General features: G+C 36.9%; 1 protein-coding gene across 1 annotated transcript in view; it reads left to right on the top strand.

The window, feature by feature from the left end:
* THSD7B (thrombospondin, type I, domain containing 7B) overlaps positions 1 to 18,223 on the top strand; it is a 904,077-nt gene that overhangs the window by 551,108 nt on the left and 334,746 nt on the right. The window contains exon 14 of the mRNA XM_006834598.1: positions 9,854 to 10,032. Within this exon, the coding sequence (XP_006834661.1) occupies positions 9,854 to 10,032 (179 nt within the window). The remainder of the gene's footprint in view (positions 1 to 9,853; positions 10,033 to 18,223) is intronic.

The raw sequence follows: 18,223 nt of genomic DNA, 5'->3' as shown, positions 1-18,223 counted from the left end.
AGGGTCAGCGGGGTGTGTGCACGCTCCAAAGGCTAGGGCACGCTCCGTGGATGCTCGCGGTTCGGGTCTGGGAAGGCGGGGATGTGGGGATCGAGGGGGTAATGGGGCAGGTGAGAGGCCACTTGGCTGAGTGGACATAGTCCTTGCCCAATGACATCAGACAGTTGCTGGTTTTTTTTTCCTTTTTTTTTTTTCCCCCTCCTCTCTTTGTTGACTGATTATTCTCTGCCCACTGCAAGTGCCGAAATTACACGGTAGGGAAAATTACCCTCACTTTGTCTTCCCCTTGTCTCCAGTGGTTCCCCCTGTTTAATAATTACTGAAAGTGCCGCTTTCTGTGCGAGTCGGTTCCAGCCCCGCCCCGCAATCTCAAAGTAGTTGGGGCTGTGCTACATGCACAGTAGTTCCTCAGTACGGTGATTTTTTTTAAAAAAAAAAGATAGTTAAAGTTTTTGAAGTACTGAGACTTATGGTGGCTGTAAGGGTGTGGGTTCGCCACAGGAAGATTTCTTTTTGTGAATTCCCCTCCCCCGAACCCGGAGCCTCACTCACCCATGCCGTCTGGCTTGCTGGCAAACCGGAAGTCTTATCAATACATCTTGAGGGCATGTTTGATCAGTTTCAGACTAAGGAAGTTGATATAACTCTTTGATTTCATCATCACTGAGTTCAGTGGTTGGTGCATAAATTTGAATAATGGTGAATTAACTGGTCTTCCTTGTGGTGGAGATATTGGTGGTATGCCATGGAGTTGATTCCAAATCATAGAGACCCTGCACAGGGTTTCCGAAGCTATAAATCTTAATGGGAGCAGAAAGCCTCATCTTTCTCATACAGAATGGTGTGTAGTTTTGATCTGCTGACCTTGAGGTTAGCAGCGCAACTCATAACCACTGTGCTATCAGAGCTCCTAGGTTTTCCTTGTCGGCATATGGATATTTTCCTATTACAGACATCATTATATTTCAAGACAGATCTTGAAATGTTATTTTTAATGATGAAAGCAATGCCATTCCTCTTCATTTTGTTATTCTTGACATAATGAACCAGACTAAAAATGGTGTAAACTAGTATATTTCAGTTCACTAGTACCTAGGATATCTATCTTTATGCATTCCATTTCATTTTTGACAACTTTCAATTTTCCTAGATTTTTTCTTAGTATATATTCCATGTTCTATTTATTTATGGATGTTTACATCTGTTTCTCCTCATTTCGAGTTGTGTCCCTTCAGCAAATGAAGGGAGAGCTTTATTCCATTATTCCATTTGTGTCATCATAGTCACCTTACTTTGAGGTGGCAGCTCTTTTCCAGTAATATTTTCAGCGTCTTCCAACCTGAGGGACTCATCTTCCAGCACTATATCTGACAGTACTCTGGTGTTTTTCATCAATATTCAATATTCTGGTGCTATCTGACAGTGTTCCACTACTATTCATGAGGTTTTCAGTATCTAAACACACAGGAGTATTCTGTCTATCCTTCTTCTTAGTCTGTTTAGTCTGTAAACTCAGCTGAAACCTGTCCACCATGGGTGTACCCTGCTGGTATTTAAAATACCAGTAGCATGGTTTCCAGCATCACACAAGCTACCACAGCAGGACAAACTGACAGATGAGTGATGGAAGGACAAATATGGAGCTCTTGCAGTCCCTTGCCTAGGTAGCTCTCTTCCAACATACTTGGCTTAGATGAGTGAGTACCTTGAGCACTTCAGTGATTTGTTAAATCACTTTTAATGTTATTCTGTCAATTCCTGGAGCCTTGTTTTTTCGACAATGCTTTCAGTGTAGCTTGAACACCTTCCTTCCATACCATTGAATCTTGACTCTATACTGCCTCCTGAAATCTTTGAAAATATCCCTAGGCCATGTCATATGATGGTCCAGGCTATGTCTTCTGCATATAAGCTATTTTGTAATATATTATTTGGTTAAAAAAATGTATCTCTCATAGCAATTGCAGCTGGGTTTATTAAGTTTTATCTAAACTGTAACAGTTACTCTATAGCCTATTTTATATATAAGTGGATTTTTAAAACATTAGTGAAATTTCTCTAGTCAAGATGGAATTTTCATATAGCAATTATCCTTGTAGATAGTTATATTTGATCATATTGTGGTGCCTAAAACTGAAAATTATAAGTATGTTGGTAAAAAGAATCCTTTCAATTATTGGGAATGTACAAGAGTGTTCAATTATTAATAGTTCTCAATATAAGCTTTACTTTGGGATATATACTAGCATGAAAAATAATTTTCCTTGGAAAATAAATATCACTGTTGATTGCTGTTGTTAAGTCCCATAGTGTCAGTTCTGACTCATAACAAGCCTGTATGGAGTTTCCAAGAGGTAGCTGGTAGACTTCAACCACCTACCTAGCAGTGCTGTTCAAATTAAAAATATTTCATACTCTTTGAAATTATGATTTATATTTTCTTGGAGATACTCTAGATTTTATGTTCTACTATGGGAAAAGAAGAAAAAAGATATTGCTGGAGACTTACTAATTAAAATCTTTCAATATGTAAATCTAGATGAAAATGATTTAAAAATGTTTTTCAATTAACAGGTATGTACTCCAAAATGGGGAGTCCTGGTGTGGCGCTGTGGGTTAATGTGCCAGACTGCAAAGCTGTTTGACCTGCAAGGTCAGTGGTTCAAGTTCACCAGTCACTCCTTGGAAACCCTATACAGGGTTGCTATGGGTTGGAACCAACTCAACGGCACTTAACAACAACAACAACAACAACTCCAAAATGAGGAGTCTTAGTGTGGCACTGTGGGTTAATGCACTGGACTGCAAAGTCACTTTGAGCCATAAGGCCCAGAGATTCAAGTTCACCAGTCATTCCTTGGAAACCCTATACAGGGCCACTATGGGTCAGAACCAAATTGACAGCACTTCACAACAACGACAACTCCAAAATGTACTTTAGAATAGGATAAACTGAAACACTCAAATATTTAAAATTTATTTTCATATGGAATTTCAGATTTGCATATTTGAAGCATTTATACCAAGAGAGATAATCCATCTAATTTCTAATCCTACTCTTTCTCTAGGTGCCACAGGAAATCCTTTTGTGACTGAGCTTCTCTGTAAAGTTGAACAGTGCCTGTGGTTTCTGTTTAGTACTATATTTAGCATTTATTTTGTGCATAAATGAATTGTGGCCCTCAGAAATACATGTTAAAGTCCAAACCCAAAGTATCTGTAAATGTGTTCTTGCTTGAAAATAGCAATATTGAAGATGTTGTTAGTTAACATGATGTCATATTAGAATAGGGTGGATCCTAATCTAATGCTACTGGTATACTTGAAAAATGAAAGGAGACATAGACAAAGACAAAAGAAAGATAGCCACAAGAGGACAGTGACATAGCTTGGAGTGATGTTTCTACAAACCAAGTAACACCAAGTATTATTAGAATTGACCAGAAGATAAAGAGAAAACAAGGATTTCCCCTGAGAGCCTTCAGCAAGAGCTGTTATTATTGTCAAGTGTCAATGAGTCAGTTGCAACTCATAACAACCCTGTGCACAAAAGAACAAAACACTGTCTGGTCCTGTGCCATCTTCACAAATTTGGTTACACTTGAGTCGTTTGCTGTTGTCACTGTATCAATTCATCTCATTGGGGGTCTTCTTTTTCACTGACCCTCCACTTCACCAAACACAATGTTCTTCTCCAGAGACTGGTTTCTCCTGATAATATATTTGAAGTATGAGAGACAAAGTCTGACATCTTGGCTTTAAGGAGCAGTCTGACTCCTTCCAAGACAGATTTATTTGTCCTTTTGGCAGCCATTATTGTTATTGTTGTTAAGTGCCATAGATTTCTGGCAGTCATAGTACTTGCAGTTTTCTTCTCCACCACCATAATACAAGTACATCAATTGTTTCCCATTATTCCTTATTCATTGTGCAACTTTCAAATTCCTATGAGGCAAAGGAAAATACCATGGCATGGGTCAGGCACAACTTATTCCTCAAACAGATACGTTTGCTAAACAAGTCTTTTGTAGCAGACTTGCCCAATGCAATTCATCCTTTGATTTCTTATCTACATCTTCCATGAGTGTTGATTGTGGATCCAAGCAAGTCTTTGACAAGTTCAATCTTTTGTCCATTTATCATTATTTTATTCATTGGTCTAATTGTGAGGATTTTTGTTTTCTTTGCATTAAGATGCATTCCATACTGAAGGCTGTAATCTTTACTTTTCATCAGCAAGTATTTTAAGCCCTCTTTGCTTCCAGCAAGCAAGCTTGTGTCATATGCATATTGTAGGTTTTTAATGATTGTTCTCCAATCCTGATACAGTGTTCTTCTTCATATAATCCAGTTTCTCTGGTCATTTGCTCAACAGATAGATTGAATTGAGTAGGTGCTGACCTATAGAGACCTTATGCACAGCAGAACAAAACACTGCCCAATCCTGGGCCAACCTCACTATCGTTGCCATGCTTGAGCCCATTTATGCTGCCACTTTGCCAATCTGTCTCGCTGGGGGTCTTCTTCTTTTTCTCTAGATTGAATAAATATGGTGAAATGATACAACTCTGTCACACACCTTCCTGATTATCAGCCACTCAGTATTTCAGTGTTCTAAGGACTTCTTCTTGGTCTATATACAGGTTCCTCATGAATGCAATTAAAGATTCTGGAATACCCATTCTTCACAATATTATTCATAGTTATAATCCACACATTTGAAAGTCTTTGTGTAGTCAATAACACACAAATAAACATCTTTCTGATATTCTCTGCTTTCAGCCAAGATCCATCTGACATCAGCAATGAAACCCCTCCTTCCAAGTCCTGTTCTGTATCTGAATTGAACTTCTGGCAACTCCTTGTTAATATATTGGTGAAATCATTTTTTTAATTATCTCAAGTAAAACATTACTTGCATGTGATATTAATGATATTGTTAATTGATTTCTACATTTTGTTACATCACCTCTCTTTGAAATAAGCACAAATATGGATCTTTTCCAATCAGTTGACCAGGTAGCTGTCTTCCAAATTTCTTGGCATGAATAATAAATTGAAGAAGAATGGTGTTGTATTCATCAGCAAAATGAGCATTTCAAGATCTTTCTTGAAGTACAATGCTTTCTGAGACAGTATAATAGTTTGTACCTACAAGGAAGACCTGTTAATACTATTATTCAAATTTGTAAACCAACCACTAAGTCAGTGAAGATGAAATTGAAGAATTCTACCAACTTCTTCTTTCTGAAATTGATCAAATTTGTAATCATGTTTTATTGATAGTTACTGGTGATTGGAATGCAAAACTTGGAAATGAGGAAGACCAGTATATGATAGAAACCATGCTGGAGATTGTGCGATAAAATTTTTATAAGACCAATGACTTTATCCATTGAACATACCTTTTTCGACAACACAAATGGACACTACCTCCACCTTACCAGTGTAATGCACAGGAATCAACTGGAAAACATCTGTGGGAAGAGATAATGGAGAAACTTAAAATCATTAACCAAAACAAGGCCAGGGACCAACTGTGGAACACACCATAAGTTTCTCACGTGCAAGTTCAAGCTGAACCTGAATAAATTAAAACAAGTCCAAGAGCAGAAACATGACCTTGGATGTATCCTATCTGAGTCTCACCTGAATTTAGAAACTATCACAAAAGGAAATTAGATGAATTAGGCACTAATGACAAGAGATGACAAGAATTGTGGGATAATACCAAGAATATCATGCAAGAAGAAAGCAAAAGTTCATTGAAAAGAAAGGAAAGAAAGAAAGACCAAAGTGGATGTCAGAAGAGACTCTGAAACTTGCTCTTAAATGTAAGTTTTTGTTGTTGTTAAGTGTTATCAAGTTGGTTGCAACTCATAGCAAGCCTGTATAGGGATTCCAAGGAGTAACTGGTGGGTTTGAACTGCAAACATTTTGGTTTGTAGTCCAGTGCTGATCCACCTTAAGTGACTGGAAGAAATGATGAGGTTAAAGAGCTGAATAGATAATTTCAAAAGGCAATTTGAGTGGACAGAGTAAGTATTATAATGAAATTTCAAAAGACTTGGAGCTAGAGAACTAAAAGGGAAGAATTCATTTTTCAAGTCCGAAGAGCTGAAGAAAAAATTCAAGCCTCAAACTGCAACATTGAAGGATTCTACGGGTAAAATATTGAATAACACAGGAAGCCTCAGAAGGAAATGGGAGGAATATGAACAGTCATTGGACCAAATAGAACCCATTCAAGAAGCAGCTAATAATCAAGAATAGAAAGAAATTTAAGCTGCAGTAAGACACTGGCAAAAAACAAAACAAGGCTCTGGGAATTGACAGAATATAAATTAAATTGTTTAAACAAACTGATGCAGCACTGGAGCCACTCACTTGTCTATGTCATGAAATTTGGATGACAGCGACTTGGACATCTGATTGGAAAAGATCCGTATCTGTGCCCATGCCAAAGAAAGATGACCCATGCAAATGTTGAAACCATCAAACTATGTTATTAACATGCATGCAAATAAAAATTTACCAGAAATGCAAGCTGGATTCAGAAGAGGATGAGGAATGATGAATAATATCATTACTGACATCACATGAATCTTGGCTGAAGCAGAAAGTGTTAAAAAGATGTACGTTGTTGTTAAAGTGTCACTGACTAGATTCCAACTCAGAGTGACCTATTGAGTTTCCTACATAGTAAATCTTTGTGGAAGCAGAAATCCTCATCTCTCTACCATAGTGGCAGCACTAGTGGGCTCAAGCATGTCAACAATTGTGAGGTTGGACCAGGACTGGGCAGTGTTTCATTCTGTTGTACATAGGGTCACTATGAATCAGTGCTGACTAGATGGCACCTAACAACAACAACAGCATTCAGAATTGCTATGAGTTGGAACAGACTCAATGGTGATTAATAACAACAACAGCAACACTCCTGCTAATCTTACTTTTTAAAAAATCAACATCAATTGATTTAGGATATTAATTACATCCAGTTTTACCATCACCTTTTCAATATAACATAACCTACTAATGGAAGTCCTGGTTAGGAGCTATAGGGTAAACACTGATCTGCTGACCACAAGGTAGGCTATTCAAACCTACCAGCCAATTCTTGGAAACCCTATATGGGATCAGTATGAGTCAGACATGACTCAACAAAACAATAACAACAATATTGGAAGTGACATCTTCTCATATTCACATGCTCTGCCCACTTTCATGGAGATGCCTACTTTAGGGCAAGAAGTAGGTGCTGTGACAATTCATTATGATAAGTAATACCAGACATTATAATAAAAGGCCTTAGGACTGGAGAAAAACTCATTAACAACCTGTGATATGCAGAAGATGCAACCTTGCTTGCAGAAAGCAAAGAGAACTTAAAATGCTTTCTGATGAAGATCAAACACCGCAGCCTTCAGTATGGGTGCAGCTAAGTATAAATAAAACAAAAATCTTTACTACTGGACAAATAAATAACATCATGATAATTAGAGAAAAGAATAAAGTTGTTAAAGACTTTATTTTTCTTGGATCCACTATCAATAATCATGGAAGCAGGCAAGAAATAAATCAACATATTGAATTAGGCACATTTGCTACACAAGATGTCATTAAAGCATTCAAGAGCAAAGACATTCAGTTTGAGGACTAAGGTATGCCTGACCCAAGCCATGTCAATCACCTCCCATTTTCAATCACCTCACATTCATGTGAAAGTTGGAAAATAAATAAGGCAGACCGTAGAAGAATTGATTCATCTGCATTACGATGCTGGGGAAGAAATATGAAAAGTACCATGGGCTGCCAGAAGAACAAACAAATTGGTGTTGGGAAAAGTACAGCTAGAAAGTTCCTCAGAAGCTAGGATGGTGAGACTTCATCTATCATACTTCAGACACAGGATTGGCACAATGGCAGCAGCATTGGGCTCAAAAGTAACAACAATTGTGAGGATAGTATAGGTCTAGGCAGTTTTTCATTCAGTTATACATAAGATCACTGTGAGTCTGAATTGACTCAATGGCATCTAACAACAACATAGTAATACAAGATAATTAGAATGAGGATGAAATTGATTCCTTAGTTTGAGACATGTTGAATTTGATTTGAGGTAGTTGATTAGAATGTTTTAATAAGTAATATAGGGAGATCAATCAATATTCTGTTTCTATTCATACTTTTTGTTGTTGTTGTTGTGAAGTGCCGTCAAGTCAGTTCCGACCCATAGTGACCCTGTATAGGGTTTCCAAGGAGCAGCTGATGAGCTTGAACCACCGACCTTGCAGTTCAAATGGCTTACCAGTATTTTCTTTAGAAGTAAATTGCTTGGTCCTTCCTAGTCTGTTTCAATCTAGACATTTAAGTTAAATCTTTCCATCATGAATGACCCTACTGGTATTTGAAATACCAGTAATATTTATAGCTTCCAGCATCACAGCAACACTGAAACTACTGCAGTATACCACAAACTGAGAGACATTATGATAAAAGTAGAGATAATATTCAAGCTATCAAGGATTTCATTTTGTTTGAATCCACAGTCAATGCCCATGAGAGCAGCAGTTAAGAAATCAAACGATGTATTGCATTGGAGAAATCTGCTGCGAAATACTTCTTTGAAATGTTAAAAAGCAAACATATCACTTTGAGGACAAAGGTGCACCTGACCCAAGCTATGATATTTCCAGTTACTTCATATGTATGTAAAATCTGTACACTGACTAAGGAAAACCAGAGATTGATTCACGCCTTTGTATTTTGGTGTTGGCAAAGAATGTTAAATATACCGTAGACTGACAGAAGAATGAACAAATTTGACTTGGAACAAATAGAGCCTGAATACTCTTTAAAAAGCAAGAATGGTGAGACTTTATCTTCTGTATTTTGAACATGTTATCAGAGGGACCAGATGCTGGAGAAAGACATGATGCTTGGTGAGGCAGTGGGTCAGTGGAAAAGAGGTAGACCCTCGCTAAGATATATTTGCAACAGTGACTACAACAAAGGGCTCAAACATGACAATGGTTGTGAGGATGGCACAGGACCAGACAGTGTTTCATTCTGTTGTACATAGGGTTGTTATGAGTACAAACTGACTTGACAACCCCTAACAACAACAGAGAGAAATCAGCATTGACAAGATAGCCCCATATTTATCAGTAGAGATGAGAGATAAAATTATGAGAAAATCCAGAGGAAACGTGCAGCAAAATGTAGGCTAAAGCAAGAGCATGGCCAAGTGAAACCGGAATGTCTGGGACTGTACTTCAACTCACATTTCTTGATTATCTGATTAATATGGCTATTTCTTTACTTTCTTCTTTCACTAACACTCTGCAGTTCTTAATCTTCTATGGTTTACTGGTTGCCCCATTCCTAGCCCCAAGTCTCACTCCCTGGAAGAGAAAATCAGAATTTTTCTTAGTAAAATTTTTCCGATCATAGACACTGAAGAAACATTGGTTCTATGTCGCTCCCTGTATGAGAAAGTATAAGTGGGGGCACAAAGCTCAGTGAGAGGAGGTGATGCTGTCTTTAGGCTATAACCACACCATTCCTTCTTATTAGAAATGGGAACACACTGTGCCTATTGCTTCCATCCCAGAATTGTCCATGAAAATAATGAGAATGATATACATACACTCATAAGACAGAATATAATCATATTTATATATCACTTAAAACTCTGGTCTGTTTATCTGAGTACAAAATTATTAAGGTTTTTGCAGCAAAACTGCTGACTGAGAAATCTGAGCTGTGATGAGAGATACAGAAAGTGAAGTTATAGATCAGTCCATGTTAATCAGATTTTCTTCCATTCTCTTAAATATTTTTCTTTCAGGTTATATTCAAGAAAAATGCATCATTCCCTGCCCATTTGATTGCAAGTTAAGTGATTGGTCTAGCTGGGGGTCTTGCAGCTCATCTTGTGGGACTGGTGTGAAAATTCGATCCAAATGGCTCAAAGAAAAACCTTACAGTGGTGGTCGCCCATGTCCCAAGCTGGATCTCAAAAATCAGGTAAAGTGCATGAAGAAAAAAAATTGAAAAGCTAAAAATGTATCCCCATTATTATTTCCTGCTTAACTCAAGTCAACCTCTTAACTGGGAAAATCTTATACAAAGTCATCACAAGTTTGGAAAATGAGTCAATAGGGTGATAATTAGTGTAATACAATACCTTGTTGCTGTTGAGTATGAAGGCACAGTGGTTAAGTATTTAGCTTCAAACCTAAAGGTCTATGTCTTGAATATACCACCCATTCTGCAGGAGAAAAACAAGAATGTCACCTTCCATAAAGATTTACTGCCATGCAAATCCTGTGGGTTAAAATCTACTCTGTCCTATTGGGTCACTATAGATTGCAATTGACTTGTTGGCAACTTGTGGTTTTTGTTTTTGTTTTTTTTTTTTTAATTAAAATGATTCCATTAGTAATTGAACCTTGCCCACTCCTAGGTAAATTCCAAGACCCTATTGCATGTCATTAACAATCATAAAGCTTGCAAAACTTGCATCAAATTGATTTTTAAATGATCTCGATATAAAAATGATATGCTATACCACCTAAAATTTTATTTTTTTATATGTTTTGAAATATAAGGAATGATTATGGAAGAATAGCATTTATTCTGTGACAATAGAATTAGTAATCTCTCCCATCAGTTTTAACATTAGAGCTTTTCTTCACCTAATTCTTTATCCATATTTTTTCATTATTAATCCTGTTGATGCCACCATAGCTCTTCTTTTATCTCTTGAGCTATTTCTGTGACTCATAGTCATATCCATTTTCATAAATGAAGCACATGTATCTACCCTTCCATCTACATGTCTAATAAAAATGTCAATTAAATTTGGTTAGAGTATTTCCGGTGATTTTATACATAGTGTCGTGGTTGCAAACCTCAAGGTCAGCAGTTTGAAACTATCAGCTGTTCTGCAGGAGAAAGTTGAGGCTTTCTGCTCCCATAAAGATTTACAGTCTCAGAAACCCTGTACAGGGTCGCTGTGAGTCTGAGCCAACTCCACGGCACATAACCACCACGACCAAGATTTAGTTAGGAATGTTTTTCAACAAAGAACTTATATTTTTCTCATAATGATTATTAAATTAGAATGAAAGTCAGGGTTTTTGTTTGTTTTTAATCAGTTGCTTTGAATAGTTAGAGCACAATTGATGATATTGAAACTTTCTTCTTAAAATGGTGAAAGGTGTCTCTTATGTGAGTGAGTGAGTAAGTAAGTAGATCCTTTATGACTGGGAAAATGCTGCTTTATAGGTTGTTAAAGAAAGAAAATCAAGTGACTCTCTTCTTAATTAACTTGAATACCATGTGTAATACTGCTTGGCTTAAAATATCATTGTCAATTTAAGACTAACATCTCTAGATAATTTTTCTGAAATTATGATGAGACTCATGACCAAAGAAAATAACATTCTGGAAAATAGTTAGGTTCTCAGACGGGTATATGAAGTTCTGGTGTGGCGCTATAGGATAAGCACAGGACTACAAGGTCAATTTGAACCACAAAGTTGGTAATCCAAACTCACCAATTGTTTCTTGGAAACCCTATACCGGGTCAGTATGAATCGGAACCTACTTGATGGTAGGGCACTTAACAACAACAACAACAGGACAGGTATTGTATTATGCTAGTCTCTTTTTTTAAGGTTATATGGTAAAATAATCACCATAGCTTCTTTTTTTTTTTAAATAAATGTTTGATTGTGAATTGTGTGATAGTCTACATGGGAGAACATTAGTTTTACAATTCATTCTATCATCTATCATTTCATTGGCATAGTTACCATCCCGTCCATGCACACCCCCACCACAGTTCTCAGCCCCTTTCCCTCTCCAGATCCCAAGTCCCCAGCCACTCCATCTCTTGATGTCTTCTCTGCCTCCATCTCAGGCCTCACTACTGCTCTGGGTAAGATCCCGCTCTCCGCTTTTCTCCATTGATGGTCCTAGGGTCCTCCACTCCTAGACTGAAAAGTTCATCACTCCCCTCCTTGCTACAAAATGTCCACTTTTAGATTTCCAACGACCATAGCTTCTTTATCAAAGAATGTGCAGATTTATTAGGGTAAACAAGGCAGATTATCAGAAAATTACTATAAATATTGCAAATAACCACAGTAAGTACAAAGATTTGGTGAAAGGAAGAGCTGAAAATGACTAAGGGAGGCAGGAGGGAAATAATCAGAGCAGAGATCGTCTGAGGAGATTATTTCCTTGAACTGAAGCCTCACTTCAGTTTAGGTTCAGGAGCTGATGAAGACAATTAGACCATCTCTAGAGTATTTTCCAGGTATTTAAAATTAAAAATAACTTCTGAGTGTTTATAGTTGTAAATAATGTATGATATGATCACTCGTATTATACCTTCCTCAAAGCAATCCATGAAGCCTAAGCCTCTACAATACTAGTTTTAAACACCACTTTTAATGCACTGACTTTGTGGATGAGGAAATTATCAAAAGAATAAAAAGATTTCATCTAAGGATAGACTTTAAGACTGTGTCTTCAGTATATGAAGACAGATGTGTAAATGAATATCAATAAAATTTGATAAAAGCAAAGGCATGCATATGCCTGTTGTAATTTAAAAGAAATTTTCTCTAAACACTTAAGTAACTTATAAAATATGTAGCAGGCTAAAAATTAAACCCAAGTTCAAGAGTAATTCAGGTAAGTTTCCTGTGTGAAAATGAAGTAAAGATTGGCCTATCTGCAAGGGGTGTTTCTAACATTTGAATTCAAGAAGGAAACTGTAGTGTTCCAAGCGTATTTCTGTACTGTAATACTCAGAGATAAATTTGTGTTTTAATAGTAAGAAATATGATATAGTAAGACATTTAAGGAGCTCTGGTAGCTTAGCGGATTACAAATTGGGCTACTAACCACAGGTCAGCAGTTTGAAACCTACTAGCTACTCTGTGGAAGACAGATGAGACTTTCTGCTCCCATAAAGATTTACAGTCTCTCTAAAACCCTATGCAGGGTCACTATGGATCAGAATATACTCCACAGCAAATAATCACCACTACTACCAAGGTGTTGGTTCTAATTAAAAGTTTGTAGGTATACAAAACAGCAATTGATGTGTTAATTAAATTTGAGTTGTTCAAAAAATGGTATCAACCAGTACACTCTTAATTCTCAGTTGGACTTGATAATGCATTGCAATGGCCACATAAAACATAGACACAGTACTCATTAGTATGAAGTTTTTTAGGGAAGTTAACATGTTAAAATTCAGGGCCAGGAAATGCTCAGGGCATAGTTCTTTCAATTAAGGCAGACTCTTCCCAGTCATTCCTGCTAGGACGAAAATTGCTAAGGTTGGCCTCTCTCGGGTCCTTTCTCAGCCACAGGCCTCTTGGCCTTTGCCTTACTCCTGCAATGTCACAAAATTCTTTTAAGTGTGCTGATAAATGTCTAAAGAAAGGCACTCCACTCATAAGCCTTAGCCCTAAGACACTGGGCTCTAGCTATTTGGGTGAGCACCCCATTCCACAAATGAGCCTCCTGCCTAAAGGCATTCAGCTTTACTTGCTTCATGGGTTTGGCTACCACCACCCTATCTCATGCTGTTGTTCTTGGTTCTGCTGCTGCCCATCCAATGATATCACAGCTCTGTCACCTAGGTCATGAATTCTCAGTGAGCATGGGTCTCAGGGTCCAAAGGACATGCTCCTCTCTTGGTAATTCTTCCTTGATGCTAATGAAATCCCCCCTTCTGCTTTTACATGGCTTATTTTATACCCAGCAGGACTGAGCAATCACAGTTAGCCCTGTTATCAATCACTCACAAATGAATCATGCAATCCATCTGTATCTTCCCCCAACTTTTCTTACCCAGATCCATCAAGAAAATGTCATTTTGTCTGAGTTTAAAAAGACAGTGAGTAGAAAAGACATTAATAATTCACTGCACTGCAGGTTGAAAATCTTCATGCAATCCATACTTTATATTTTAACATAAGGTAATTGATCAGAGCAATAAGTAATCAATCTCCCCTCTCACTTGTCAATCTATGAATGGCAAGATGAAATGGTGGTAGTGGTGGTTGTGTGCTGTTGAGTCAGTTCCAATCCATAGTGACCCAATATAGGGTTTCCAAGGCTGTAAATCTTTACAGGAGCACACAGCCATGTCTTTCTCCCATGGAGCAAATGGTAAATTCAAACTGTTAACCTTACAAGAGGAAATACTGTGAAAAATCTGAAATCTAAAAGTAAATCATCGTCAGGGCAATTCTTTTTTCTAAAGCAACTATACTATACCTGTGAGTATACTTGCATAAATATATCCAAGTAGGGCTACTTTATATAGTGGTTCTTACACATTGTGTAATTTCCTTTCTGTGTATTTATTGAGCGTGTTTTGTGTATGTGTTTCCAGATTTGTTTGAAGCTATTCATATTTTCTTAATTCACCTGACAATAAAATGGATTATCAGGGAATGCCATTATTTAGTAAAACATTTAGTAAATATTCCTCAGTTTCTTATTTATGAGTATTCTTCTTTAGAGGGAGATGTTTCTTCTTTAAACTGAGTATGTGGTATAGTTAGAGGGACACCCACTGAGGTGCTTTTGCATGGTTCAGTTTTACTACTGGCCATAGGTTATTTGTCTCTTTTACAATTGGTATTTAAGTTTCAATGTATTTTCCCTTTTTCTGGAACCAGATTAATACCATGTTGCCTTTACCCATAAGCAAGAGCTTAAAAAAAATTTTAAGCAGATTACAGCAGTAGGCAAGACATACTGCCACAATAACTGTACATGAGGAAATTACAGCATGTGGCAGATTGTGTTTAACAGACTCTTCATAAAAACGTATCATTCTTAGGTGTGTATGTATTTATGCATGTGTATAGATACCTGCTGGATAATGTGCTGGACTGCAAATTCAGCAGCTCAAAACTCACCAGCCGTTTTATATATATATATATATATATGATGTGCATATACACATGTAAATGTTAGTATACTTACATATGCTTTTAAATGTTCTTCTTCTCCTTTGCTCATCTTTGAGGTTAAGATAAACCGTAACCTCAAAAAGACCTAGAAAGCGAGGTGTTTTTATGTTAAGGTTTATCTTCTTTTGCAACTCATTCTAGTCCCTAGTATACTATCTTTTGCGGCACCAAACTATATTCACTGGGTGGTGTGTTTGGAGAAAAAGAAAAAAAAAAAAAAAAAAAAAGCCTTCTCTCTGGATGATTGGGTGACTAGCTCTGTAGAAATTAAAAGCTCTGGTCTCTTATGCTCTGATCTGTTATTCACGTTCTCAAAAACTTGAGTTCTAGAAAAAAGAAATAAAATCGTTGCCCCAAAAGAATCTTTCAAGACTTGCTGGAAAAATCCTGGGTGTTTGGATTTTATTGAAATCTAATTCAGCTGTATAAATGGAAATGTTGGTATTATGTACACAAGCTCATAAATGGTTCTGAATCTGTTAGTGAAATCAATATTTATAGTCTCATGAAAAAAGCCTCCTCTTTAAACTCAAACCTATCAACATGATAGCTCTTTCTCTAGAAGTGCCTAAGTGACAATGATACTTGAGTAGCTTTCTGCTAAGTATATTTGTGATGCTAAATAGTTCCAGTATGCAGCTTGTCTAATGCTTAAGGGTAAATTTCTTTCTAAACAGTTTCTTGGATTACCAGGTCAGTTGGCTGATGCTTTTGACTGGGATGTATATAATAAAATACATGATATATTTTAATTTTTTTCATAATATATGAAATATTAAGTGGGTTTAAGTGCACTTGTGCTATATATTTTGGTTATATATGTTTCCAATGAAATTCTGCTTAATAGAAGATTAAATATGAGTACATTAAAGCTTTATTGAAATTCACATTTTCCTTTGAGTTCTTCACACAATTGAAGCCAAGAGAGTTTCATAAAATTATATTTTGTTCATAAGTGCAAATCAGTATGTTCACAGTTTGCATAAAATTCTTATATTGAGATTCATTACCCTCATATTTTAAATACATGCTATTTAAATAGAATTTTTGAAGGAGTTTTGGTTATACTTACAACTAGATGACAGGATATGAATTAAATATATGTGTGTCCCTGGGAACAAAATTACATTTAGAGGGGTGTGTTCCCTCAAAAGAGAGCTAGTTTAAATGTAGAAATAATGACTATAATGCATTTTGTTTTGCATAGCAGGGTGAGAGCATTTCCAGAGATATGTGGATCTATTTCGCAATTAACATTTCTTCCTTAGCAAAGGACTTTTAGATGAGAAAAAGCTTCTGCTATGAAATGGCTTATGCTGATTCTTAATCTTGCTTCATTAAATATTAGCAGATTTAAAATGTAGAAATAGGATACTAACTTTCTAAGGATTTATTTACATATTAAAATATGGCTACAGCTATGCTTTAGGTTTCATTTAGGTTAATCTTTCAAATCAACCTGACTCCAGCTGAAGTGGGACTCGGGCATATCACCACAGGCAGAGTGCTGCTCCAATTTGACTTCGTATGTTGGCAGGAGTGCCCAGACTCCAATGGAACAAGAAATCTCCTTCTTAAGCATTAATATGGAAGGCAGCCCATCTGACACATGATTAAGTATAGTCAAGTATTCTGTTTTTGGATGGGGAGTGATGGCTGCACTTTTGATGAGAATTTACGTGAATTATAAAATATCATATGTCATAAAATTAAGGGCTGCTGAATGAATCCAAGTCAGCTGAGAGTGTTTCGTGAAAGCAAATACTCTTAAAACATTTCACCCACACCCACACACCCTCATAATAGTTATTAACTCAAAGTGTAGTTAAGACAGCATCCCATGTCTCATACAACCTGAAAAGACTCTTGGGAGCTTGTGTTCCTCCATTTGTATCCTTTATGTCATTTCGCCAGACCGAACTCTGCTCTCAAGTTGTGGCATTGCACTAATTGAATGGAGTAGAGCTCAGAGGAGAGGCAATTTTTCTTTTTCACTCTTTCTCTGTCACCGTCTCCAAGAAAAATTGATTTTTCTTCTCAAGAGATTTTGCCCTTCCTCTACTCATTTGCATACATACATACCCTATTCTTGATCATTCAAAGTAATACCTACCCCTCAGGCTTGTTAAAAATCTTTGGAAGCTTTTATCACTTTTCTTAAGAGTTACCAGAATCACTCAGGAGAAGCAATTTTCCTATAAGTGTACACACTACCCTGCATTTTACTTTGTTTTGCGGTGTTTGACTTTGCTTTTCAGCATGTATCCAAACTCACTTCTGGCTGCTATACAGTTCCTTTATTATGTGCCTCTCGAATGTTCCCCACTAGATCGGCTTGGCAAACATCTGTAACATGGACCTTAAGCAGTTTTCAGGAATGGGCACAATTATAAAATTGTAAAGCTGACAGATTTTGTCATTGGTATTTTTTCAATATTCTTACACAGGTCACATTATCCCTGGCCTCTTAACTCTTAAAGCCCTGATTTATTATGTTGGACAATGAATAAGGGTTTTGATGAATAAGCTGCAGCCACTGGACAATGAATTGATGCATTTGAATTATGGTGTTGGCAAAAAATATTGAAAGGACCATGGACTGCTAGAAGAACAAACACATCTGTTTTGGAAGAAGTACAGCCAGAATGTTCCTTAGAAGGGTGGCGAGACATTATCTCTTGTACTTTGAACAAGGACATCATGCTTGGTAAATGAAAGGCCCGTGAAAAAAAAGGAAGCCCCTCAATGAGATGGATTGACACAGTGACAACATCATTGGGTTTAAACATAACAACTGTGAGAATGTTGCAGGATCAGGCAGTGTTTCATTTTGTTGGGTTAGGGTCACTATGCGTCGAAACTGACTCGATTGCAGCAAACATCCATCAGGTACATCAAAGAGATCATGGTATCTGTATTTGAAATGTGGTGAACCAAATATTTCAAGTAGATATTCTTTGCAGTTCAGAGTTTATTCAGAGTTTTTATTAATCATTTAAAAAAAAAAATGTTTTGTGATTGAATCAGTCCTGTCCAGTTCTGACTCATGGTAACCCCGTGGGTGTCAGAGGAGAATAGCGCCCTATATGGTTTTCGTTGGCTGGGGGAACTTGAACTACCGATCTTTCAGTTAAAAGTATGAAAATCACTGGGGCATGGTAGGAGAGGTGGAGGTTGTTATAAAAATAGTCTACCAGATCCCTTATCTG

This window comes from Chrysochloris asiatica, unplaced genomic scaffold, assembly GCF_000296735.1.
Source record: "Chrysochloris asiatica unplaced genomic scaffold, ChrAsi1.0 scaffold00012, whole genome shotgun sequence".
Lineage (NCBI taxonomy): Eukaryota > Metazoa > Chordata > Mammalia > Afrosoricida > Chrysochloridae > Chrysochloris > Chrysochloris asiatica.
The sequence above is the reverse complement of the archived record's forward strand: the minus strand, read 5'-3'. Positions and strand labels throughout refer to the sequence as shown.